Source organism: Mixophyes fleayi, chromosome 2, assembly GCF_038048845.1.
Source record: "Mixophyes fleayi isolate aMixFle1 chromosome 2, aMixFle1.hap1, whole genome shotgun sequence".
NCBI lineage: Eukaryota > Metazoa > Chordata > Amphibia > Anura > Limnodynastidae > Mixophyes > Mixophyes fleayi.
In genome coordinates this window covers 115,987,082-116,013,473 of record NC_134403.1, presented here as the reverse complement: position 1 = coordinate 116,013,473, position 26,392 = coordinate 115,987,082, and the positions used below count along the sequence as shown (strand labels likewise).

At 44.5% G+C, this 26,392-nt stretch overlaps 1 protein-coding gene across 7 annotated transcripts in view; it reads left to right on the top strand.

The window, feature by feature from the left end:
* Positions 1–26,392, top strand: part of RBM26 (RNA binding motif protein 26) — a 114,709-nt gene that overhangs the window by 45,680 nt on the left and 42,637 nt on the right. For all 7 annotated transcript variants that reach the window (XR_012688663.1, XM_075199880.1, XM_075199881.1 and 4 more), the window contains 7 exons: positions 1,119–1,207; positions 4,044–4,193; positions 4,666–4,883; positions 20,782–21,042; positions 21,690–21,926; positions 22,448–22,591; positions 22,687–22,857. Coding sequence is in view for 6 of the 7 variants with exons in the window: in XM_075199880.1 (XP_075055981.1) it covers positions 1,119–1,207; positions 4,044–4,193; positions 4,666–4,883; positions 20,782–21,042; positions 21,690–21,926; positions 22,448–22,591; positions 22,687–22,857 (1,270 nt within the window). In the remaining variant the exon portion in view is untranslated. The remainder of the gene's footprint in view (positions 1–1,118; positions 1,208–4,043; positions 4,194–4,665; positions 4,884–20,781; positions 21,043–21,689; positions 21,927–22,447; positions 22,592–22,686; positions 22,858–26,392) is intronic.

Here is a 26,392-nt window from a genome sequence, read left to right as displayed (position 1 = left end):
ATAAACCATTGTTTCTCCTGTTGTAACAGACGCTATGTGAGCACTACAGCAGCAGTGTGTGTTAGACCACTAACCACCAGCCTGACCTGTCCTGGCAGATGTGGGCAATAACCTCCAACATATTTCATTAGTACTGCAAAGTATTACAACTGCCCCTACCCGGCTGGCAAAATTTTCTGGGGAGAACATTGTATTTCATGGAGCCAACCCGGTACCCAATAGCTATAATAGTCCAAAGCCTCTTCCCACTCGTTCTCTACATCATTCATGCAAATTATTAAGATTATGGGGAAGGAACCACTGGACCTAAAATACAAGTTGCCTTTATGTTAAAGAGCTAGCAGCAACATTCATCAACATATATATGTAGCTGCTCCCATACCTTGGCAGAAGTTGATTCTTTCTTTTTTTTTTTTTTCCCCAAGTCCCAAAGTTTAATTGACTTGCTTTGTCTTTAAATTAAGCCACATGAAGACAATTCTATAGTTGATTAAATACTCTGATCCTCCTAACCTTAACAATGTGCTGTGCCTACACATCCTAATTGGCTGACATGAGTACTTGATATAATAATAGAAAGTGTTAATCTAAATGCTGTGTGTGTGTGTGTGTGTGTGTGTATATGAGATATATATATATATATATATATATATATAACTTTTTTTTTTCACTTGCATGTATGTTTTGTATTTACCTATACTATGCTACTGATATATGAACTGGTTAGGATGTAAACCAACCTTGTTGTGACAACTGCATATCCAAAAAAGTGCAAAGAAAACTTTGAAAGTGATTGAAGTGTGACTTGTTGCAGATGTGCAAAATGTGCAACTTGAAGTAACAGTTAAGTGACATATTAGTACAAGATTTTTACTGTGTTTTTTCCTTGAGACAAATTTATATTGCATGCAGTATGCAGACACTGACCAGTACTACAAGATCTGTGTAGCTACTATTTTCATTGCATAATGTCAGTCCGCTGTTACTGTTTGGATAGTGTTCAACATTGTACTTTTGTATAGTTATTTTAAGCATGACCATTTTTCATGGTTTAAACTTCTTGGTCATGAACCTAATGGTGAATAACATTCCCATTTGGGCTCTTTTTTCCCCCCCAGGTAACCAAAGAAGAAGAAATAGAAAAAAAAGTTTCAAGAAGACTAAATCATAGTCCTCAGTCATCAAGCACTCGTCATAGAGATAATAGGTAATTTTGATATTGTTGTTAATATAGATTTACTTGTTAACTGTTGAAACTTCAGTGCAAGTATGTTCTGTTCAAAATTTTATTCATTGCTCTAATTAAGTAATGTTGAGGTAAAGCTGAATAGGTTAGAAATTAGAATTATAATGAATTTGGAACCTCTCTTTCATCAATTACGCAATTCCAACTGAAATACATTTGCAAGGTTAAGTTTAGCAATGTACAGTTATCATCCACAATGATGAAACATCAGCTAATTGAGCAGTCTTTGATACTTTCAAATTTACTACAACAGTTGTCAGTTTCTTACCAACTGAGGTTTATTCTAGCAGTCGTATACTTAGGAGACACTGTGGTGACGGCCAATAAGGACCGACTCCTGCTCCTCTAGTGTTCCACCTTTTCAGGGCAGTACTTTGTCTTTTATACTCTTGTTTTTTCACTGGACTAAGTGGTGCCAACTGCTTCTTCTCACTTTGGAGAACATTGTGGGAATTTGAGTCAGTTTCTTTTTCCACTTCCGAGGTGCAGGCAATTCCAATTCTCAGTTTTTCTATGTACAATTGAAGACTAAATTTACCTGCAGGACAATTGTAGCTCCTCAGTTCGACACCTTCCTGTAAAACATGTCAGTTGTTCAAGTCCCTTGCGCAGTCTGTGGGACGTATTTCTTGCGTACCTATGCTGGATAGGCTGTAACTTCTGCAGGCTTTACTGTCCTTCCTAAGAAAGTTGAAGGCCTGCAGACTCATACCCTGAAGCGTAAGTGTCCTTTCTTGCAGGCTCCTGGGGTATTTTTTTTGGACAAGCCGGTGGTAGACTTTTACTCAAGTGTAGAGGGAGGCCAAACATCATGGCCACACTGAGTCTGGTACGCGGACATAATCTCTATGGCGGAAGGACAAGGATTCCGTCTTCCGTCACGAGACGACCTCCTTCTGCAGGGTCTCTTCCTTCACCAGAATTTACCTCAGCTCAGTTTAACGGCATGGCTGTTGAAGCCAGCCTCTGGAGAGCTAGGGGTTTTTCTTCCAGTGTATTGAACACTATGATGAGAGCCAGAAAGCCAGTTTCAGCTCGTATTCGATCACCGGATTTGGCGAGCCTATATCAGATGGTGCGAAAATAGGACATGTAACACGTCCTCCTTTCGTCTCTGAGAAACGGAATCAGAGAAACGGATTTAACGTAAGTACATAAATCCTCTTTTTTGGCCTGTTTTAGATTTCAACTGGGTTTCCTTTAGTGGGTGGTTCAGGCCATGAGGCGGGTAGTTTCTGAAATCCGTGGTTATCCAGGATGCTTACATTCATATCTTCAATGGCTATAGCTGTTATCTCTAACATGGTTGCAGTACTATAAACTACATTCAAAATGCACTTCTGTTTTCAATTACCAGGTCTCAAGCTTTCTGAGAGTCCCATCAAGCTATTTCACTGGGTGGTTGATTAGCTAAGATATATGGCTCTCTCCTCTGCATGTTCTGTTGGTGAGACCCGTCACCTCCTTGCAGCATGTAGACTACACTTAACTGCAGATGCCAGTATCCTTGGATTGGGGCGGTTTAGCCTCTGCAGTGACTTTTCTCAACCATCTTGCTCATGAGAAAATAATCTTTCATTTCGCAGAGGAAGAAGTATTTTGTGTCAACCATATAAGTGACCTTCATTTTGGAAACTTCCTGAGCAATCAATGCTGCTTGAGTGGTATCTCCAACCTAAAATCATCAGATCTGTGCTCCCTGGAAATACATCCAATCTCTTATTGTTCTGACAAAATCACAAGATTCCCTGTTACATCAACAGGTTCTTGGACCATGTGTCAAAATTGTGTTTCTGGGACTTTTCTTCATTCAACAATGACTAAGAGAACTTGTTTTAACAACATGGTTTGTAAAGCCATAATTCTTAAGGAAATTTGCCCAACTGACCCAGCTATTCAGACCAATGCTGTGGCACCGGAAACCCTCTTCTTCCCATGTCTATCATGGTTCCAAAATTCTATCTGGCTTTGTGTGAGTAATGGTGGTTTCCACTTTAGGTTTTTCCTATCTCTTGCTGTATTTCTTTTCTTTTTGTCCAGGGAGGCCCGGAAAAAGGTGTGGCACTGAATTTTCTCAAGGTCTCATTTTGTTTTTCAGTTTCAACTGGTGCTGCTTTAATGTGTAAGTGTTTGCCAAAGAGTGAGACATGTTTTGCAGCCCTTTCTTTATCTCCCCTAGATCTGAACCATTTTTCTGAATGTCCTGCTAGGGTACACTCGTTGAGCCATTTTTGTTCTGTTCAATTATGGGAACTATAAAGAAACAGTGCTTTGCTCCTTGGATCTATTGTATTGTATACTGATCTGTTTTTCCAGGACTTAAGAGTCCCATTGCTTGAGTGATCTGTTTGTCTTTTATGAAGACCTTCAGAAGGGATATGGTGCCATCCATTCTGATCCCTTTTCTTCTCTCCTTGAGCTTAGCAGGATAAAATAATACATTTCTGCCTACAAAGGGTAAAATAGGAATAAATATCTCATGATATAGTAAAATTTGCAGAAGTGCATATACAAGCCAATAAAATAAATCTTCCTGAACCATTGAGAAACCAGGAAGTGACATTAAGCAAAATAAATGTTTTATTTGTTAGTTTCTGGGAAAAACTAGCTTCTCTGGCACATCCATTTGGGGTACCCTGCTAACCTTGAGGCATAGAGGGTGCTGTGCAGGTAGTATGTAGTTTTTGTTGGTGGCGGGTGTGTCACAGTTGGATGAAGTGCCTGTTGGACTTTACCTTGGCATTATCAGAACACTTGTAACCACTATTTTATATTTATTTCTTCAATCACTGAAAAGGGAAAACAATCGAAAACGAAGTAACTCTGATAGAGAGGGTGCTTCCATTCAGAACTCTTTCAGATCAGGAGGCCAGGAACAGAAACAAGATGTTGATACTACATCAGCTCGTCTGAGTGGATGCAAAGTACAGAGTTCAAAAAATACCAGGTAAGACATTATTGGTAGTTTATGCTACATAATGACTATTTGTAAGTTTTATTTACCTGTAGTTTAACCCATCAAACACTTTAAATGTGGAAGTTTATAAAATGGTGGTGTTTTGTTTATTACACTTATGAATGGAAGCTTTAAAAGTGGACCACACTAATTCACTGACTCTGCGGAAACTCAAAGCCCTAATCTGTGTTTATACCGATTACACTACTTCCGATCAACTCTGCAAAGATACTAAAGAAAATGTCAAGAGCCAATTTTACAGGATATCACTGACCACTTGTTGCAGTGATCAATTTCCTGATGATAAAATATTTCCGTGGTAAAATATTTTTGCCAGATTAACTTCAGTTCTGTGCATCCATCCCTATATCATTCTTAATGAATTTTACTAATTTTATCTAAATTAAAATGGAAAAAAAAATGGACAATTTGTGTTTATTACTTATTTATCACTTACACCTAGGAGTAGAGATGATCGAAAGAAAGATGATCGTTCTCGGAGGCGGGAGTATGACCGGAATTTGCCTCGTCGAGACTCATACAGGGACCGATACACCAGGAGGAGAGGGAGAAGTCGCAGTTACAGCAGAAGTCGTAGTCGTAGTTGGAGTAAAGAGAGACAACGTGATAGAGACAGAGATAGAAGCCGCAGCAGAACAAGGAGCAGAACAAGAAGCAGAGGTGTGTGGGCAGTAGAAATACAAACACAAACTGTATATTTATTGCATCTTCTTTTGCTTTTATCATTCCTAAGAATTTTGATCTCATGTAAAAAAAAAAAAAAAAAAGGGGACATTTATGGAAACGGGTGCACTGTTTGTTATACCAACTTTAATCCGTAGTTGGCTGTACACCGAGTTTTCCCTCGGTGTTTACTTTTATTTCACCATTTTATTAGTATTTGGAGTTGTTCGCTGTCATTTAGTGTCTATTCCTTAAACTAGTTTTACTTTGTTGCCGTCATCCATTAGGGACATGCACATTATTTTTGAGATTAGGCTTCACTCACAAAAGGCTTGTCTTCTATCTGTTTAACCCATTCTACTGATGGGCATCTTTTTGTCATTTGAGATTAGACGCAGAATTAATTCCTGGCGATCTAGAGCCGTCGACACTCCAAGATGGTTTAAATATCAACCCTTCTCTCTATTGACGTAATTTGCAGTCTTATAGATGTTGCATAGAGATGGCAAGTTTCTTAGTCTCCTTTCAGACTGGATTCCTTTTGGCTTTGTTTGGATTTAATTTGGCCTTGATTTATGTCTTATTTTTTATTTCTCTTTCATCTATCTGGGGGACACTGCTTAACCATGGGGTTGAGTAGGTAGGGAGGAGTTTTGGCACATAGAGTTAATTTTTGAGATGCCGACAGGCCCCCTCCCCCTGCCAACCCCCACAGGAACTCAGTTTAATGTAGGTGCCCAAGGAGTCGGACTGAAGATTAAAGAGCTGCAGCACAGTGAATTAAAAATTCACTGTTAGGTTTTTATTATTTTTAAATATTTTTTTACTTTATAGTACAGACAGGTTGTGTTGAGAAGCAGCTGCCAGCAGTGAGCAGAACGGCTCCCGCTGACAGCTTCAAAGTAACTGTGAGGGCTTCTCAGTGTGACAAGCGGTGTGTACAGACCGCTGTCACACTGCACAGGATACCGGCGCTGCTGCTGGCAGAGACCACCGGTAGTCCTGCAAGTCCCTGGGGGCCATGTACGGAGGCACTGTGAGACAAGTGGAACATACCAAGTTCCCCTCCTGAGAAGGAGGAGGGGGAACTTGTGGAATGGCCAGGCAGTGTGTGTGCTGCATGTGGGGCACTTAATGGCAGATATACTTGCAGAAGAAGTAGAAATCACTAACAAACTGCTAGAGAGCACAGCAAAGGGGGAGTTGGATATGGTGATGGAGAAGTCGGAAGGTCCCTCTGGCACCAGAAGGAGACGAGGGGAAAAGGAGCCATCCTGTAAAATCTGCAGCTGCTGACGGGATTCCCTCTAAGTATATTTTATGCTCTCTATATGTAGATAGGGAAGTATAGATTCTGGGCACATTTTGGGGGAAGAGCATAATATTTATAAGAGATTATTGCTCTCTCATTGACAAATACTATCTTTTGACGTGTTCATAGATTAGTTAATATTTTCTGTGTAAATATCTTGTGTGTATGTGCCTATACTTTTTGCTGTGTGGTAGCTTTATTTTCTGTTAAAAATGTCTGAGAAAAGTAAAGCAACACGTGCCAAGTATTATACATGTTCCAAATGTAACACTGAATTATCTGGTGAACATCAGGACCCAGGGGTGCTTTGCGCTGGGGCATCAATTGTGGCGCAGCCTAAAGATGGCTCCACTCCAGGATTCTCCTGAGTGGGTGGCTATTTTGACACAGAGGGTTTATACCCTAGTTAAGCTATTATCTAAGCTATCTGAGATTCCAGCGGTAACTGCGGTGTTGCCTTCTACCTCTGGAACAGTAGCCTCAATTAGTTCAGGCGTTTCCTCGGTTCTTTGCCCTCTGCAGTAGGACAATCTCCTTCCCTGGCGTCTCCGGTATCTTCCCCTATGGGGGAGCCTGGATGGTCTGCAGTGGTAAAAGGTCTGGATCGGTTAAACCATTTGTTAGAGAACCCTAGACATTTACCTAGGAATAAAAGACCTAGATCAGCAAATCCGCTTTTTCTCTTGTCTGACTCAGGGATCATCCGAGGAGGAAGTGACTTGTTCGAGGACTCTGATCTAGATATCGAGGTATGGGCAATCTGGTGAAAGCAGTACGTCAGACCTTGGGATTTGGAAGAGACTAGGGGGTAAATGTATCAATATGCGGGTTCTTCAACACCCGCGTGTTCAGCCTCTTCCGCGATTAAATTTCAAGCGGCGCTGCATTGTAAAGGGAAGTTAACCCTTTACAATGCAGCGCTGCTTGAAATTTAATCGCGGAAGAGGCTGAACACGCGGGTGTTGAAGAACCCGCATATTGATACGTTTACCCCCAGGTCTCTGGACCAGTCTCTTTTAAGAAGGAGTCAAGACAGGCGATTCGTTTCCCTCCCCTCTGCAGAGTTGAGATAGATTGCAGCGGCTTCTTGGAAAACAGCCAGACGTAAGGTTTGCTCTGTCCAAAAGTATGGGTCATTATATCCAGATCTCAATCCTTCCGGATCGAGATGTAATGGCGTTGCATCACAACAGGACGGTTACAGAATTTTACGCAAGGGCAAGAGATTCTCTGGCAATGGCAGTGGATGTGTTGACAATGCCATGGGACTTCAAGTTAGGTTACCTGTTTCCTTCCATATCACTGATTCCCAGGGTCCTTCAGAGAGTCAAATGGGGGTCGGCCAGTCATTCTGGTGGCTCCAGCTTGGCAACGAAGAGTCTGGTACCCATAAATTCTTCTTATGGCAGTAGGTCCAGGTATTGGGTTAACTTTTCGGAAAGATCTGCTAATTCAGGGACAGTTCTTGCATCAGGATTTAGCCCGGCTGAATTTAACGACATGGTTTTTGAGGCCAGTCTGTGGAAATCTAGAGGGTTTTCTTTGAGGGTAATTGATACTCTCATCAAAGCTAGGATGCCACTTTCGGCTAGTATTTACCACTGGATCTGGCATATATATATATATATATATAATGGTGTAGGAATAGGGACTGTAGTTCAGAGTGGTTTCATCTTGCTAGGTTCCTTGCGTTTGTACAAGATGGCTTGGATGGAGTTCTTCGATTTAGGATCTTTTGAAGGTTCAGGTGTCGGCACTTTCTGTGTATTTTCACAGACGTTTGGCTGAGATTCCGGATGTTAAGACTTTTTTACAGGGAGTTCTTCATATCCAACCTCCCTATCTTCCACTCTGTGACAGACCCGGGCCTTATATTGAGAATATCGTGCCAACCCGGTCTGTCCTCAGTGGGCCAATTGAACAACCATGGCCCACTCTGTTATTACATACCGCCCGGTGACCAATCACAAGAGGACAATGAGTTGGGCGGTTGACCCAGGGCGGTGGCCAGCATCAGATTTCTTGTGAGAAGGGACAAAAAGGAGCTGTCTGGAGGAGGGGGTGGTTGTTGGAGAATCTTGAGACAGTGAGGACTTGGACTGTTTGAGAGTAACAGTATTCTCGCAGGGCCTTAAAGGAATGCTTGAGGCAGGAGCTTCTTGACAGAGATCGGACAGTGTACCTCTAGGACTGATTCTGTTACCACTCCATCGGGAGACACTCGCAGATTCTGGGGAATTGGTGAGCCTACATCGGTAGGGAGACTAATACCCAGGGTCCCACCAAGCTGGTGGAGAGTTGGCCGAGCGGCTGGGATCAGCAAGATACACAGACCCACCTTAAGGATCAGAAACCCTGGCCCACTTGGATTGTCAGCTGGGGATTTTATTACCATGAGTTTGGGCCTGCTAGGACTCTGTGCTTGGAGGTAACCTGCTGGAGACTTTGGGGAGTTTTTACTTGCACTGGTGATTTTCTGACAGTATATTTGGTGGGGGAACAAGTTTCTCCTTGGGGAGCACTGTTGTATTTTACAAAGTGTGTGCACTTTGTTTAATAAAAGGGATTATTTCTTTCCTGTCTCCTTACCTATGTGACCTGTGAACCTAGAGGACTGGGTATCTAGAGAGCTTTGGTTATAACCCTGGTGTCCTCACACACCCACTGCTCCTTGGGATCTTAATTTGCTCCCTAATATGCTGCAGTAGCCTCCGTTTGAACCGTTACAATTGGCAGAGTTACGGGTCCTAACTTGGAAGGTGGTTTTTCTTCTTGCTATTGCCTCAGCTCGGAGGGTGTCTGAGCTGGGGGCTTTGTCTTGTGAACCTTATCTGGTCTGTCTTGATGATAGAGCGGTTCTTTGAACAATTCCATCAGTCCTTCCTAAGGTGGTGTATGGTTTCCATTTAAACCAGGAGATGGTAGTTCCTGTGTTCAGAGAGGATCCTCAGGTATCTGAAACGGAACATGAGATTTCTGGATGTGATTAGAGCTCTACGAATTTGTCAAGACAACTGCAAAAATTCATAGGACAGATTATTTATCTTGTTTGATTTTCTCAAGACTTGGTTGACCAGCGTCTAAGCAATCTATTGCTAGGTGGCTTACTCTGACTAGTAAGCAAGCTTATGTCAGTGCTAACCGTCCTGTGCCGGAGCTTATTGTTGCCCATTCTACCCTTTCTGTTGGGGGGTCTTGGTCAGCACAAAATAGGACCTCAGCGGATCAGTTATGCAGAGCACCCACCTGGTCCTCGGCCCATACTTTTATAAAATGTTACCAATTCAATGTCTTTGCGTCTTCTGACACCTTGTTAGGCCGTAGTGCTCTATGTGCCTGGCTATATGAGCGGTCCCACCCTTCAAGGGGGCTTGCTTTAGTAGGTCCCCATGATGAAGCAGTGTCCCCCAGGTGACAAACAGAAAAGAGGATTTATACTTATGATAAATCGGTTTCCCTGATTCCATCTGGGAGTCACTGTGATCCCTCCCTTCTGCTTTCTTCTGTGTGTTCTTGGTTGATTTGCCTATCTTGGGGATTTTTAATCAAACGGAGTTCCTGTGGGGATTGGCAGGGGGTGGTGCCAAAACTACTCCTTACCTATTCAAACCCATGGTTAAGCAGGGTTCCCTAGATGGAGTCGGAGAAACCGACTTATTGTAAGTATAAATCCTCTTATTTTTGTCCTGGTTTAGTTTCCTTATCTATATACCTCTTAGAGTTGGTTAACTCCATGAATAGGCTTCAAAAATAATTATATTAATGCTAGATTTTTTTTCTCTTTCACATTGTTGGGTATATAGAGCCACCATTGACACTTTACATTTTTCAAATGCTCCTCCCTCTTCTAGATCCCATTCCTGTAATGTTTTTCATTTTCTGAGCTATTTTGATTTTTCCACTGCTGAACTGTCTGCCTTATGCAGTGGACAGAGGAGGCGTCGTTCCCCTATGACCACCGCAGGCAATGTCTGGAAACTCTGTGCTGACATCACACCAGGAGGAGGTCAGGTACATCAGCTGTGGTCAGCCTGTGGAACCTAGGACCTACTGGGAGTGCCCAGCAGTTTTATTGTGAGGCAGGAATCAGCTGGGGACAGCCCAGACCAGACAGCCACGTACTAAGCGCTGGTTGGCAGCATGGGGGCTGCCTTTTTTGGATTGCCCCGGGGGGGGGGGGGTTTCAAACATTTGCAGAATAGCACTTTCATCTTGGCAGGCTTTAGTTCATTGACTGAAGCCTGCCAAAACAGACACACACCTTTCATAGCTCCTGCTCTGCCTCTCTTGTATATTAAACAAAGAAAAAGAGAGTGTATGTAGGGGCACTCCAGGGTATAGAGTATAAAATTTACATTTTATTGGTATTCATTAAAAATTGGATACAACTAGCGAAAATTTAAAATAAATACAAAGTGAGGGGAGTGAAAACAAAATTGCAGTTGCAACTGCAATGTCGCTTGTATTCTCACATAATTTTATTTGTAATGGTATTGATATAATATTATTAAGCTGCTATGGTAATTATTTACTCCTTCATCCCTGGGATGGATCTTAATAAGAATAGACCCCAATAATATATAGTTAATACTATGTAGTATATAGTATATAGTATTAACTATATATTATTGGGGTCTATTCTTATTAAGATCCCAGGGATGAAGGAGTAAATAATTACCATAGCAGCTTAATAATATTATATCAATACCATTACAAATAAAATTATGTGAGAATACAAGCGACATTGCAGTTGCAACTGCAATTTTGTTTTCACTCCCCTCACTTTGTATTTATTTTAAATTTTCGCTAGTTGTATCCAATTTTTAATGAATACCAATAAAATGTAAATTTTATACTCTATACCCTGGAGTGCCCCTACATACACTCTCTTTTTCTTTGTTTAATATTCCTAAACTATTAGTGTTAGGGTGCACCCTATAGTCGTGATAATTGACTAATTGAGGAACTAATATATGTTCAATAAAATTGGGGTTACTAAATATTTGACTTCATTGACAAACTTGGTGCGGTTACCTTTGTACTGAATAATCTGCCTCTCTTGTATCTGGAGCTGGGGGTTGTCCCCCTTATCTGAGTGTCTGTGTCATTTCTTTCTGCTCTGCTGTCTTCTGTGTCTTCTGCTGAGAGTTCAATTTCTCTGTTGTGTACTCTGTATCTGCATCTTTCACACTCTCCTCATTATCTGTCGTGTCTGAGAAGGGGAGTAGTACCAGGGCTAAGTCTGGATGTGCTTCAGCAGTAATTTTATATACTTTTGTGTCGGTCTAAATTACCCAGTGGACAATCAAAGATAAAAGCCTTGTGCACACCATGTAAGGCTGGCTATCATTTGTTGAGTACGCCTGTGGTTTTCGACACTGATCCAGTAAACCAGCCTGGGCCTAATGCCTAGCTCGGCCTATTTCTGAGCTCATGCAGACCACTGTGCGTCCTCAGGGATTAGATGAATTGGTCCGTCACTTCCCCTCTTTTGGGGAAGTTTCAGTGGATTAATCTAATCTTCTAAAAGTACTAGGCCAGAGGTCGTCCAGTTTCCTGGTGATGCTATTAGATGACCCGGTTTGGGCGCAAGCCCATCATTGTCATTTATTTATTTAGCGCCAGCAGATTCCGTAGCGCTTTACAATTGTGAACAGACATTAATAAAACAATACTGGGAGGTAAGAGGGCCCTGTTCACAAGCTTACAATCTATGGGACAATGGGAGTTTGATACACAAGGATAAGTGCTACATCATATTGGTCCAGCTCCAAAGGTAAAAAGTATTGAGTGGGCTGTATGATTAGTTACACAGCAATGTTGGTCACAGGTTTGTCTTGTTAGCTGTGCAGAGGGTGATAATAGGGTAACCTAGGGAGATTAAGATGGTGGTTGAGGAATATTATAAGTTTGTCTGAAGAGGTGGGTTTTCAGAGAGCACTTGAAGTTTTGAAGACTAGAGGAAAGTGGTGCAAAGGAGGAAATTCCACAAAGTGGGTGCAGCCTGAAAAGTCCTATAACCGGGAATGGGAGGATGTGATGAGAGTGGAAGAAACGCAGATCTTGTGCAGAACGGTGGTGTTGATTTCGGAGATATTTTGAGGCAAGTAAGGAGATGTGTCCGTGCAATCTTGTTGATGGTCTTGTATGTTAGTAGAAGAATTTTATATTGAAGTTGCTAAAAAAATAACAGGCTAACCCAGCGGTTCCCAAAGTGTACGCGGCGCTGTCACAGGGGTGTCGCGGCTGCACTTGTAAAAGAAGAAAAGAAAAAAAAGAGCTTGCCAATCCAGCGCCGGATCCTCCTCCCCACTGTTCTCACTGACTGCCGGACATGACGTCATCAGTGTCAGTGAGGAGCAGCAGCAGAGAGGACATCCGGAAAGAAGACAGCAGAAAATGAGGAAAGAAGGCAAGTAAAGTAACGGAGAGTGAAGGGGGGGCAGAGTGTGAGATGCTGCTGAAAGGGGGGGGGGGCAGAGTGTGAGATGCTGCTGAAAGGGGGGGGGGGCAGATTGTGAGATGCTGCTGAAAGGGGGGGGGGGCAGAGTGTGAGATGCTGCTGAAAGGAAGGGGGGGCGCAGAGTGTGAGATGCTGCTGAAAGGAAGGGGGGGGGGGCAGAGTGTGAGATGCTGCTGAAAGGAAGGGGGCGGGGGGCCAGAGTGTGAGATGCTGCTGAAAGGAAGGGGGGGGGGGGCCAGAGTGTGAGATGCTGCTGAAAGGAAGGGGGGGGGGCAGAGTGTGAGATGCTGCTGAAAGGAAGGGGGGGGGGCAGAGTGTGAGATGCTGCTGAAAGGAAGGGGGGGGGGCAGAGTGTGAGATGCTGCTGAAAGGAAGGGGGGGGGGCAGAGTGTCAGATGCTGCTGAAGGGGGGATGGGGGACAGCGAGTGAGATGCTGCTGAAAGGAAGGGGGGGGCAGAGTGTGAGATGCTGCTGAAAGGAAGGGGGGGGGGGCAGAATGTGAGATGCTGCTGAAAGGAAGGGGGGGGGCAGAATGTGAGATGCTGCTGAAAGGAAGGGGGGGGGGGGCACAATGTGAGATGCTGCTGAAAGGGGGGGGGCAGAGAGTGAGATGCTGCTGAAAGGGGGGGGGGGCAGAGTGAGATGCTGCTGATGGGGGGGGGGGTGGGGGACAGAGCGTAAGATGCTGCTAAAGGGGGGGGGACAGAGTGTGAGATGCTGCTGAAAGGGGGGGCAGAGTGTGAGATGCTGAAAGGGGGGGGGGACAGAGTGTGAGATGCTGCTGAAAGGAAGGGGGGGGGGCAGAGTGTCAGATGCTGCTGAAGGGGGGATGGGGGACAGCGAGTGAGATGCTGCTGAAAGGAAGGGGGGGGGGGGCAGAGTGTGAGATGCTGCTGAAAGGAAGGGGGGGGGGGGGGGCCAGAGTGTGAGATGCTGCTGAAAGGAAGGGGGGGGGGGCAGAGTGTGAGATGCTGCTGAAAGGAAGGGGGGGGCAGAGTGTGAGATGCTGCTGAAAGGAAGGGGGGGGGGCAGAGTGTGAGATGCTGCTGAAAGGAAGGGGGGGGGCAGAGTGTCAGATGCTGCTGAAGGGGGGATGGGGGACAGCGAGTGAGATGCTGCTGAAAGGAAGGGGGGGGGCAGAGTGTGAGATGCTGCTGAAAGGAAGGGGGGGGGCACAATGTGAGATGCTGCTGAAAGGGGGGGGGGGCACAATGTGAGATGCTGCTGAAAGGGGGGGGCAGAGTGTGAGATGCTGCTGAAAGGGGGGGGGCAGAGAGTGAGATGCTGCTGAAAGGGGGGGGGGCAGAGTGTGAGATGCTGCTGATGGGGGGGGGGGGGTGGGGGACAGAGCGTAAGATGCTGCTAAAGGGGGGGGGACAGAGTGTGAGATGCTGCTGAAAGGGGGGGGCAGAGTGTGAGATGCTGAAAGGGGGGGGGGACAGAGTGTGAGATGCTGAAAGGGGGGGGGGACAGAGTGTGAGATGCTGCTGAAAGGAAGGGGGGGGGGCAGAGTGTCAGATGCTGCTGAAGGGGGGATGGGGGACAGCGAGTGAGATGCTGCTGAAAGGAAGGGGGGGGGGCAGAGTGTGAGATGCTGCTGAAAGGAAGGGGGGGGGGCAGAATGTGAGATGCTGCTGAAAGGAAGGGGGGGGGCACAATGTGAGATGCTGCTGAAAGGGGGGGGGCAGAGTGTGAGATGCTGCTGAAAGGGGGGGGGCAGAGTGTGAGATGCTGCTGAAAGGGGGGGCAGAGTGAGATGCTGCTGAAAGGGGGGGGCAGAGAGTGAGATGCTGCTGAAAGGGGGGGGGGCAAAGTGTGAGATGCTGCTGAAAGGGGGGGGCAGAGTGTGAGATGCTGCTGATGGGGGGGGGTGGGGGACAGAGCGTGAGATGCTGCTGATGGGGGGGGGGGTGGGGGACAGAGCGTAAGATGCTGCTAAAGGGGGGGGGACAGTGTGAGATGCTGCTGAAAGGGGGGGGCAGAGTGTGAGATGCTGAAAGGGGGGGGGACAGAGTGTGAGATGCTGAAAGGGGGGGGACAGAGTGTGAGATGCTGCTGAAAGGGGGGGGGGCAGAGTGAGATGCTGCTGAAAGGGGGGGGCAGAGTGAGATGCTGCTGAAAGGGGGGGGCAGAGTGTGAGATGCTGCTGATGGGGGGGGGGGTGGGGGACAGAGCGTGAGATGCTGCTGATGGGGGGGGGGGGGTGGGGGACAGAGCGTAAGATGCTGCTAAAGGGGGGGGGGACAGAGCGTGAGATGCTGCTGGAAGGGGGGGGCAGAGTGTGAGATGCTGAAAGGGGGGGGTGGCAGAGTGTGAGATGCTGCTGAAGGGGGCGGGGCAGAGTGTGATGCTGCTGAAAGGGGGGGGGCAGAGAGTGAGATGCTGCTGAAAGGGGGGGGGCAGAGAGTGAGATGCTGCTGAAAGGGAGGGGGCAGAGAGTGAGATGCTGCTGAAAGGGAGGGGGCAGAGAGTGAGATGCTGCTGAAAGGGGGGGGGCAGAGTGAGATGCTGCTGAAAGGGGGGGGGGGCAGAGTGAGATGCTGCTGAAAGGGGGGGGGGCAGAGAGTGAGATGCTGCTGAAAGGGGGGGGCAGAGTGAGATGCTGCTGAAAGGGGGGGGCAGAGTGTGAGATGCTGCTGATGGGGGGGGGGGTGGGGGACAGAGCGTGAGATGCTGATGGGGGGGGTGTGACGGACAGAGCGTAAGATGCTGCTAAAGGGGGGGGGGACAGAGTGTGAGATGCTGCTGGAAGGGGGGGGGGCAGAGTGTGAGATGCTGAAAGGGGGGGGACAGAGTGTGATATGCTGAAAGGGGGGGGACAGAGTGTGAGATGCTGAAAGGGGGGGGACAGAGTGTGAGATGCTGAAAGGGGGGGGACAGAGTGTGAGATGCTGAAAGGGGGGGGACAGAGTGTGAGATGCTGAAAGGGGGGGGACAGAGTGTGAGATGCTGAAAGGGGGGGGACAGAGTGTGAGATGCTGAAAGGGGGGGGACAGAGTGTGAGATGCTGAAAGGGGGGGGACAGAGTGTGAGATGCTGAAAGGGGGGGGACAGAGTGTGAGATGCTGAAAGGGGGGGGACAGAGTGTGAGATGCTGAAAGGGGGGGGACAGAGTGTGAGATGCTGAAAGGGGGGGGACAGAGTGTGAGATGCTGAAAGGGGGGGGACAGATCGTGAGATGCTGAAAGGGGGGGGGGGACAGATCGTGAGATGCTGAAAGGGGGGGGGGGACAGATCGTGAGATGCTGCTGATGGGGGACAGATCGTGAGATGCTGCTGATGGGGGACAGATCGTGAGATGCTGCTGATGGGGGACAGATCGTGAGATGCTGCTGATGGGGGACAGATCGTGAGATGCTGCTGATGGGGGACAGATCGTGAGATGCTGCTGAAGGGTGGGGTGGGGGGCAGAGCGTGAGATGCTGCTGAAGGGGCACAATATGGGCCTAAATATATCTTACATTATTTCGACCCAACTACTTAAAAAGCGAGAAAACTCTAATTATTTTGGCTTAGGGGTGCCTTGGAAAAAATTATGGTGACCTTAAGGTTGGCCTTGAACTGAGAACGTTTGGGAGCCACTGGCCTAACCAATATTGAGACTGACAGTGACTCGGCAGAGAGAGAACAGTTTGCAAGGAAAATCAATCTAGCTGCTGCGTGCAAAGTAGTTTGATGGGGTTTGAGTCTGATTTTGGGAAGACCAGTAAGGAGGGAATTGCATTAGTCAATGCAGGAGATGAGTGTATGAATTAAGCTTTTTGCAGTGTTTTGTGTGAGATGTGTGTATTCTAGAAATGTTTTTTAGATGTATGTAACATGATTTAAATATAGAGTTGATGTGGGAAACAAAGGACAGTTGTGAGTCAAGGATTACACCTAGGTCGTGATCTTGCAGGGTGGGATTTATGGTCATATTAACATAAATAGAAATGTCAAAGCTTTTGATTTTTGTTTGGGAATATTATTTATTCTGTTCTTGAAAGATTGAGTTTGAGTTGGTGAGAAGACATCCAAGATGAAATGGCAAAGACAGTCAGTAACTTGAGACAATACAGATGTTGAGAGATCAGGAGAGAGTTAATAAATTTGTGTATCATCTGCATAGAGATTATACTGAAATCCAAAGAAATGTATTAGTTTCCAAGAGAAGTGGTGTAGATAGAGAATAGCATAGGATGTAAGACTGCGCCTTGTGGTACCCCAACTGATAAAGAAGCGCAGCAGAGGTGGATTCAGAGAAATTAATGCTGAAAGAGCTATTAGATAGGTAGGATGAGAACCAGGAAGGACAGTGCCTTCAAGACCTAGGGATTGTAGCGTTTGTATGAGGAGAAAGTGGTCAACATTGTCAAATGCAGCAACAGAGATCTGGGAGAATTAGAAGCGTAATGGTCTTTTAGTTTTTGCTGTGATCAAATGATTGACAACCTTGGTCAACACAGTCTCTGGAGTGTTGAGAGTGAAAGCCTAACCTGAAGAGAATCCAGTAGGTTGTTTGCTGTAAGAAAGTGTTGAGGCGAGTGTAGGCAATTCTCTCAAAGTTTGGAGGGGCATGGGAGCTGAGAGATGGGACGGTAATTTGAGAGAGAGTTTGGGTCGGAATTTGTTTTTTCAGAATATGAATAATCACTGCGTGCTCGAATAGTGATGGAAAGATACCATTAGAGATATATTACTTTGCCTTTGCTAAGTATGTGCAGTGATTGGTTAAAGTTTCCTCTTCCTTAGAGAGGTTTCCTGGAGAGTTTCTGATTGTCTATTCTTCCCAGGAAGAGGGTAAATTAATGGAGGAGTCTGACATTGAGGACTCTAGGAAATGCTATGGGTTGGAGGTGTGGAATGTCCCATCACTCACGTTCACATCTTTTGAAGTACATGCTATTCGCATTTTTAATCCATTCTCCCTACGTGTTGCGGTGATCTATCGTCCCCCTGGAGCACACCAACAATTTATTGAGGATTTCTCTGCATGGCTCCCTCACTTCTTATCTTCAGACATCCCCACCATCATCATGGGTGACTTCAACATCCCCATTGATAACCCACCTTCCAAAGCTGCTTCCAAACTACTCTCTCTAACATCCTCACTTGACCTCTCCCAGTGGATTGAATCATCTACTCATAAGGATGGCCACTGCCTTGATCTTGTTTTCTCTAGACTATGCTCAGTTTCTAACTTTATTAATACACCCTTCCCCCTCTCGGATCATCACCTTATCAGCTACACTCTCACCCCCACTGCTCTAACCTCTCTACTGTCTAACTCAACCAAGCCTCCTCATACTCGTAGAAATCTGAATTCTATTAATCTTCAACAATTTTCCACCTCTCTCCAACACCTTCTCTCCCCTATCTCTACATTCTCATCCCCTGAGATGGCAGTACCTCATTTTCACCTAACCTTAGCAACGGCCCTTGATCAAGTGGCTCCAGCGACACTTCATACTACACGTCGACTTCGATGTCAACCGTGGCACACCAAAGCAACAAAAACTGTCCCGTAAAGCAGAACGTCACTGGCGTAAATCTCGAAGCTCTAATGACTTCTTCACATATACTTCTGTCTACCACTCCTATCGAAATGCTCTGGACACTGCAAAACAACATACTTTCAATCTCTTATCTATGCTCAGGCTTCTAACCCCAAACGCCTTTTCAATACATTTAATCATCTTCTCAATCCTCCCACCCCGAACCCTCCATCTACTATCAGTGCTCAGGATCTTGCTACCTACTTCAAGGACAAGATTGATAAGATCAGACTAGAAATGGTATCCTCTTCCTCAACAAGCCATCAGCTCATTTCCTTCCCACTACCCTCTGACACCCTTTCTTCATTTGACCCCACAAATGAAGAGGAAATTTCTACGCTCTTCTTATCTTCCTACTCTACCTCCTGTCTTCTTGATCCTATTCCCTCGCAAATTGGTAGATCCCTGTCTTCTGTGCTCATTTCACCTCTAACTCAAATCTGTAATCTCTCACTCTCTACTGGCATCTTTCCATCACTATACAAGCATGCAGTGATTACTCCTATTCTAAAAAAACAAAACTCCGACCCAAACTCTCTCTCAAATTACTGTCCCATCTCTCAGCTCCCTTGCCCCTCCAAGCTTCTAGAGAGACTTGCCTACACTCGCCTCACACGCTTTCTTTCCGCAAACAACCTGTTGGATCCTCTTCAGTCAGGCTTTCGTTCTCAACACTCCACAGAGACTGCGCTGACCAAGGTTGTTAATGATCTGATCACTGCTAAGACTGAACGCCATTACTCTCTCCTAATTCTCCTTGATCTCTCGGCTGCATTTGACACAGTTGACCACTCTCTTCTCATACAAACGCTGCAATCCCTAGGTCTTCAAGACACAGTTCTATCCTGGTTCTCATCTTGCCTCTCTAATCGCTCTTTCACTGTTAATTTCTCTGGAGCCACATCTGCTCCGCTTCCCCTATCAGTTGGGGTACCACAAGGCTCGGTGCTAGGTCCTCTGCTGTTCTCTATCTATACCGCTTCTCTTGGAAATCTAATAAGTTCCTTTGGCTTTCAGTATCATCTCTATGCGGATGATACCCAAATCTATCTATCCTCTCCTGATATCTCGACATCTGTGTTGTCCCGTGTAACTGACTGTCTTTCTGCCATTTCATCTTGGATGTCCTCTCGTCAACTCAAACTTAATCTTTCTAAAACAGAGTTAATAATATTCCCACCCGCCAACAAGAGCATACCTGACATTTCTATCTCTGTTGATAACATGACCATAAATCCCACCCCACAAGCTCGCTGCCTAGGTGTAATCCTTGATTCACGCCTATCCTTTGTTCCCCGCATTGACTCTATATCTAAATCATGTTACATACATCTAAAGAACATTTCCAGAATCCGCACATATCTCACACAAGACACTGCTAAAACCTTAATTCATGCACTAATCATCTCCCGCATTGACTATTGCAATTCCCTCCTTACTGGTCTTCCCAAAAACAGACTCAAACCCCTAAAATCTATTTTGCATGCTTCGGCAAGACTGATTTTCCTTGCAAATAGCTATTCCTCTGTTGAATCACTCTGTATGTCTCTACACTGGCTGCCTGTCTTCTACCGAATCCAATATAAAATACTTTTACTAACCTACAAGGCCATCAACAAAGCTGCACCAACATACATCTCCTCTCTTGTCTCAAAATATCTCCCAACTCGGCAACTCCGTTCTGCAAAAGATCTGCGTCTCTCATCCACCCTCATTACATCCTCCCATTCCCGGTTACAGGACTTTTTTCGGGCTGCACCCACTCTATGGAACTCTCTCCCTCGCACAATAAGACTCTCCTCTGTTCTACAAACTTTCAAGCGTTCTCTGAAAACCTACCTATTCAGACAAGCGTATAATATTCCTCAACCACCATCTTAACCTCACTACCTTTAGCCTGTTACACAATTTCACACAAGACAACTACCCCCGGACCAACATTATTGTGTGACAGGATCATTTAGCTTATGAGTCACCCTACCTTTGCAGTCTGGCTGGGCCAAGATGCAAAATGTATACTTAACCTCATGTGTCAATCTCCCATTGTCCCATAGATTGTAAGCTTGCGAGCAGGGCCTTCTCACCTCTTTGTCTGTTTTACCCAGTTTGTTTATTAGTTTATTACGTTTGTCCCCAATTGTAAAGCGCTACGGAATATGTTGGCGCTATATAAATAAATGATGATGATGATGATGATGATGATGGATGATTTAGTGCAGTTAGTACGACAGGCATTTCACTTCCAGGACAGTATGTATTCAGCTGAGCTGGATAAAGAAAGTTTCCTACCCTCGTACTTGCAGTTGAATTCCATGCTCGGTGAGGCATGGACCAAAACCTGACTGGAAGCTTCAGGTTACTTGCAGATTACTGACCCTTAATCCTCTACCCAGAATAGATTTGGATAATTGGGGAAATTCACCTTAGATGGATGCCCCTTTAGCGCTTTGGCTTCAACTCTAAATAATGGTCTCTATTTTCCTACCTGGATTCAGAGAAAAGGATTTGACGGAAGCATAAAAATCCTGTTGGTTTTTTTTTGTTGATTTTCTCCACCTCATGTTAAAGTACATTTATGTTTGCAGATAAGGATGCTGGAAAACCAAAATATGATCTAGATAGATCAGAACAATCTGACAATAATTACCAGACTGGATCTTCAGTGCCTCCTATTGGGTCAGCTCATTACCCTGTGCCAACCCTAAGTAGCACGATCACAGTTATTGCTCCATCACATCATGGGAATAACTCATCTGAAAACTGGCCAGAATTCCATGAAGACCAAGTGGACCATAGCAATTACGGAAGACCTCCCATACCCAAGAAGCGATGCAGGGATTATGATGGTACATAATGATGTCATTTTTTTTATTTATTATTATTACGGTACATTTATTTAATCATGACGCATGAAAATGTAGCGCACTGTTTAAATCAGTACTGTGTAAAAAAATTGATCAGTGAACCAAGGTGTAATGAGCTATCGTGGTGTTTTTTTTTTTCTTGCAGCACCAAAATGTGCTGCACAATATGAAGTAGCTTTCAGTGTTATGTCCTTTTTGTTTTTACTCAAATTTTATTGAAAGCATTCAAAACATTGTCAAGACACACAAACAACATCCCAAATAAACCCCTCCCAAAACAGTAAGGTATCTAAAATGTCTGAAAACAGTTATTTACAATATTATAATTAACATTAGGCATTTACCAAATAATGAAGTAATATACCAGCCAGAGTTAAATGTAAACTACACAAATTACATGTTTAGTATTATGTATGTGTACTTTTCCATACAATGCATACAGCATAGACGAGCAACTAGAATGCAAGAGCAAGTATTTTTTTTGTTTTTTAAAATATGCATATAATAGAAAACAATTTCTTGCACCAGAAAGATTTTTTTCCCCCCCAAATGTAACAAAATTAAAATTCAATACTGGACTGTATTCAATCTCATAATGTGTGTATATATATAATTTTTTGTATTTTCAGAGAAGGGGTTTTGTATGAGAGGTGATATGTGTCCATTTGATCATGGTAGTGATCCTCTAGTTGTTGAAGATGTAAACTTACCTGGGATACTGCCATTCCCAGCGCAGCCTCCTGTTGTAGATGGTCCACACCCTCCAGGACTTCCTCCCCCACCGTCCCTTTTAACTCCTCCTGTGAACTTGCGACCACCAGTTCCTCCACCAGGTCCTCTTCCACCCAGTCTTCCTCCAGTAACAGGTACAGCATTAAATCTGTGATTTGGATATTTTTAGGCTATATGCATATGGCTGTCTTCTTATCTTGCATCTATTACATTTTTTGGTTTGGGTTAGAGACCCATATTTGCATAGAGATGACTCATTTCTGTACAGAGGTGCTTTTTAGACGTGGAAGTCACAGCAGAGATGGGCTGTTGTAACATGCTCAGCTCGCTCCTCCAACTGACCCTGCTTTGACATAACCTCTTCAAGGCGCTTGTGTATACTTAAAATGGAGAATCTCCTTAGTCATAAACGGTATTTATGAATGGCCCTGTACACATGACCTTTTGTGTGATGCTGTTTTCTCCAAATTCCATAGCTGATTTTTCATTTTCTAGACGATTCATAATTCATGAGTATATTGTGCAGTTAGATGTTTTGTATTGCTTTTCCTTTTCTAGGTTATTGTATTTAATAATTGCTCTAAATTTGCAAAAGTTATCAAAGTTTGTATAGTGTTCAATCTTTGCTTGTTTATTTTCGCTTAATGTTTCTCAGGACCACCACCACCTCTTCCACCATTACAGCCTGCTGGCATGGATGCTCCCCCAAATTCTGCCACTAGCTCTGTTCCTACTGTGGTAACCACAGGCATTCACCACCCCCCTCCCTCTGGTCCACCACCATCCCTATTCTCCTCAGGTATGTGTGATTGTTTTGCGTAATGAAATAATCTTGTTTGCATTTTATTTTTAGAACTTTCTTCACAAATTTTTTTTTTATTTTTTTTTTTGTAGTTGCAGCTGGCCCTATTCCTCTATTCCCAGAAACATATGAAGCTGATGGTTATAACCCAGAAGCACCAAGCATGACAAATACTTCAAGACCTATGTATAGACATCGTGTGCATGCACAGAGGCCGAATTTGATAGGCCTAACTTCTGGAGACATGGATTTGCCACCAAGAGGTACAGAAAACACTACCTTTTGTTAAATATAAAGTGCATATTTTAGCTGTATTCTGTTTGTTTTATTCATCTACTTACCTGAGTAGTTTCAAAGAATGCAAATCTGGTGTGTGTGTGTTTTTTTTTTTTTTTTTTTTGTCCCCCTTCCCACTCAGTGTCAGTAGTGCAGATGTCATTTTCTCTTTCATTCAACTGGGGGGGGGGGGGGCACTGCAACCTTGGGGTATATCATCTAGGAGTTAAGCCCGTTATTTGAAATCTGCACAAATTCAGAAGATTCCTCCACTCAAAATGGGGTTCCCTGATGTAAAGGATATAAAGTTCCCAAAGGAGTAAGCCGCTTCTGCACTATTGCTGCCTCTGGTAGCTCAACTTAAATTATTTTATCATCTGTTCTTCTGTCAACATTCTCTTTTGTCATAGTGGACAGTTCTTTTATTGCTATGCTAGACATAGATAAGCATGAATCGGGCTGAAGAGGTGTCTCCATTGTGCGAAGGTCTCTGGAGAGGTTACCAATCACTATTGCCATAGGTAGCGGCCGGGCACCACGTGTTGTCATTGCCTTCGGGTATGTCACGATAGAATCGGACTGTGATCCATAGGCATGACTGCAAGTGAGTGTCTCCTCTCTCCCTGCTAGGAGAGAAAATATGTAGCACCGGTCAGCCCTGGCAACGGAGTCGATCAGGTGGGGTGGGGCCACTATTTAAGCAGCCCCTCTATAGGAGGAAAAAAAAACACGGTTTTTAGGGGAGCCTATCCTTCTGGACAGTGGCCATATTTGTTTTGGGCCCTAGATGTAGGGGCTATTCCCCCACAGCTAGAACCTTCTCCATGGCACGCTTTACCTCAAGAGCCTGTAATCACAGGTTCTCTGTTACACAGACCACCTCTCCTATATCTCCTGCAGGGAAGTAATTGAGTGGCAGATTTTGAGTTTTCTGTATGGGTTAGTCATCCAGTTTTAGCAAAGGACCTGTCTGGCATTGTAGTTACATAAACTTTTATTTAGACTGTGCACTACAGCTGTTCCTCTAGCTCATCCTTTTCAGCCATGTCCGATAAAGGCAGTAGTTCCAGAGTGGAGTCTGGTGGGTGTAAGAAAATCTGTCATTTTTTTAATTGTTCAAATTGTCTAGTTGAAGGGCTGAGGCAGATGCCCATTGTGCTGTGTGTGAGGGTAATGTCTGAGGGCAATGCAGCTGATGTGACAGAATTAACCTGGGCTAAAACTTGGGCCCAGTCAATTGCATAGCATAGACAGCACACTCCAGAGAGAGGTTATTCCTCTTTCTGCTTCCCTCGCTGAAACAGGATCCGGGCCTCATAGCAGGAGCACCGGAGAAACCAGCTAGGGCATAGAGCCTGGCAAAATTGGTTTAGGCACCTGATGGGTTTCGGTTCAGTTTTTTCCTAAGGGGGGTGGGGGGGGGGGGAGGCATAGTGTTTGAGGGATTAGACTTTGTTGTCTAGATGAAATCCTCTAAACCTGATGGATCCTCAGAGTGTAGACTATTTAGTGTAATGTGTGGCAGGTTTTTACTATTCAACATTGAGTAGCTGGAGGCCTCTGACACTTCATTATTTCAAAGGAAAAAGAAAGTCTATTTCAATTGTTGCTTCTCTCCAGTTGGAAGTTTTACTTTGTGAAGCTTGGACCAAACCTGACAGGAAGTTTCAAGTTTCTCAGACTGTAGATTTTTTATTCTCTGCTAGCGAGGATACAGAGAAATGGCAGTCAAAGGTCGATGCCTCCATAGGGTGATTGTCAAAGACGACAACTATTCAAATTCCAAATGCATTTCTTAAAAGTGGCACAGATAGAAAATGTGAAGCTATTTTAAAATTTATATATGTTGTTGTTGAGGCCTCTTGGCCCATGTTAGTATCAGCTTGGGTAAATAAAGTGGTTGGAACAGCTCTTGGAAATATTCCAGTTTTGGAAGCAAACTCAGAATTTTTAACATTGGTTGACCACATCCAGAAGGCATTCGAGTATCTGGGTGATGCAGGACTATTAGTTCAGAACTTTAGCCTCGGGGCATTTTGGTCCTTATGCTTCTCAGGAATAGCTATGGAGGGGCAAACCTCTGATTCTCAGTGAGGGTAACAACAAGGGAAATGGCGAGTAGCCTCTAAACCCTCAGATAGCCTCTGCCCAACCTGTGGTGGGAGTTCACCTTATTACATTCCCTGGTCAGTGGTTACAGTTCAAATTCTGGGTGAGAGGAATCTTGAAACAAAGCTAAATCATAGATCTCATGAAGTCCCCATCCAGATGGTTTTTCACTACTGCTTTTCCAGGAGAGAAGATAAACTGGCTCTGAAAGAGGCCATTCAGTCTTTAGTCTCTTTAGGGGTGGTAATGCCGGTTCAAAAAAAGCAAAGGGTGTTGGGGGTTTTATGACCATCTTTTCTTGGTCCAGAAATTCAACAGAATTTTTCAACCCATTTTGAACCTGAAATACCTAAACGCTTCGCTCCGGGCGGACAGTTTCAAGATGCAGTCCCTGACATCGGTCATAAACGGCATGAAGCAAAATGAGATTATAGACATCAGAGATGTCCCTGCATGTCCTGATTTGGGAATGTCATCAATGCTCTCTCGGTTCAATTTCTTCATCAGTTTAAAATTTTAACTTTTGTCCTGGCTACTGTGCCATGGGTATTAATAAAGGATCCTGGTGGCTCTTCTGAGTTCCTTATCTAGACATCCTGTTAATCAAGGCAGGATCAATGACTTTACTCCATATCCATTTACAGATGGTGACCCAGACCCTATGTCCCATGGGTGGATATTAACTACCAGAAATCCGACCTGATACCCACCCATTGAAGGATTTTTCTAGGGCTTCAGTTCCTCATCAGACTACAACTGGTATTCTTGTTTGAAGACGAGAAGCTAGAGGCAAATGTATTCTCTATTGTCTCAGACGTATGTTGAATCTGTTATGCATGAAGGTCTTAGGGCAGATGGTCTCTACCTTCGTGACGATGCAATTTACATGATTTAATCAAGGGTTTTCCAGATTTATAATGGGGTATAGAAGGTGCTGTGTGGGGGAAGTAAGGCACTAAGCCTAACAAACATGTCTGGCCTTCTCTACAGTGTGACAGCTCCCTTCTTGCCAGGCTTTTTCACAGTAAAAGCCTGCCATTTTTGTTACTGCTTCTCACCTTTCTAGTGGTGCCTGGTCATTACTAATACCAGAGGGAAAACTTTATCTGCATGTGTGCCTTTGTGACTGCTGTAGCTGTGTCACTGTATTTTATGCTAAGTTGATAAGAGTATTTTTTGGTCTCATTTTTATCTCTGTTCTGTATATAGGTTGAGTACTGACCTGTTTTCTTTATAGGTTCTTTACTCTCTGTATAGTGAAGACTAATGTGTGTATACATTGTTGCTACTTAGTGCAATATTAGTATGTGCAAAAACTGTTAGATTATTCACGGCTATAATTGTTTCCTACAGTCTTATTCCTAGATTTTTCCTCCTTTCTTTCTCTCCCACTCTACAGCCCCCTACATCTCT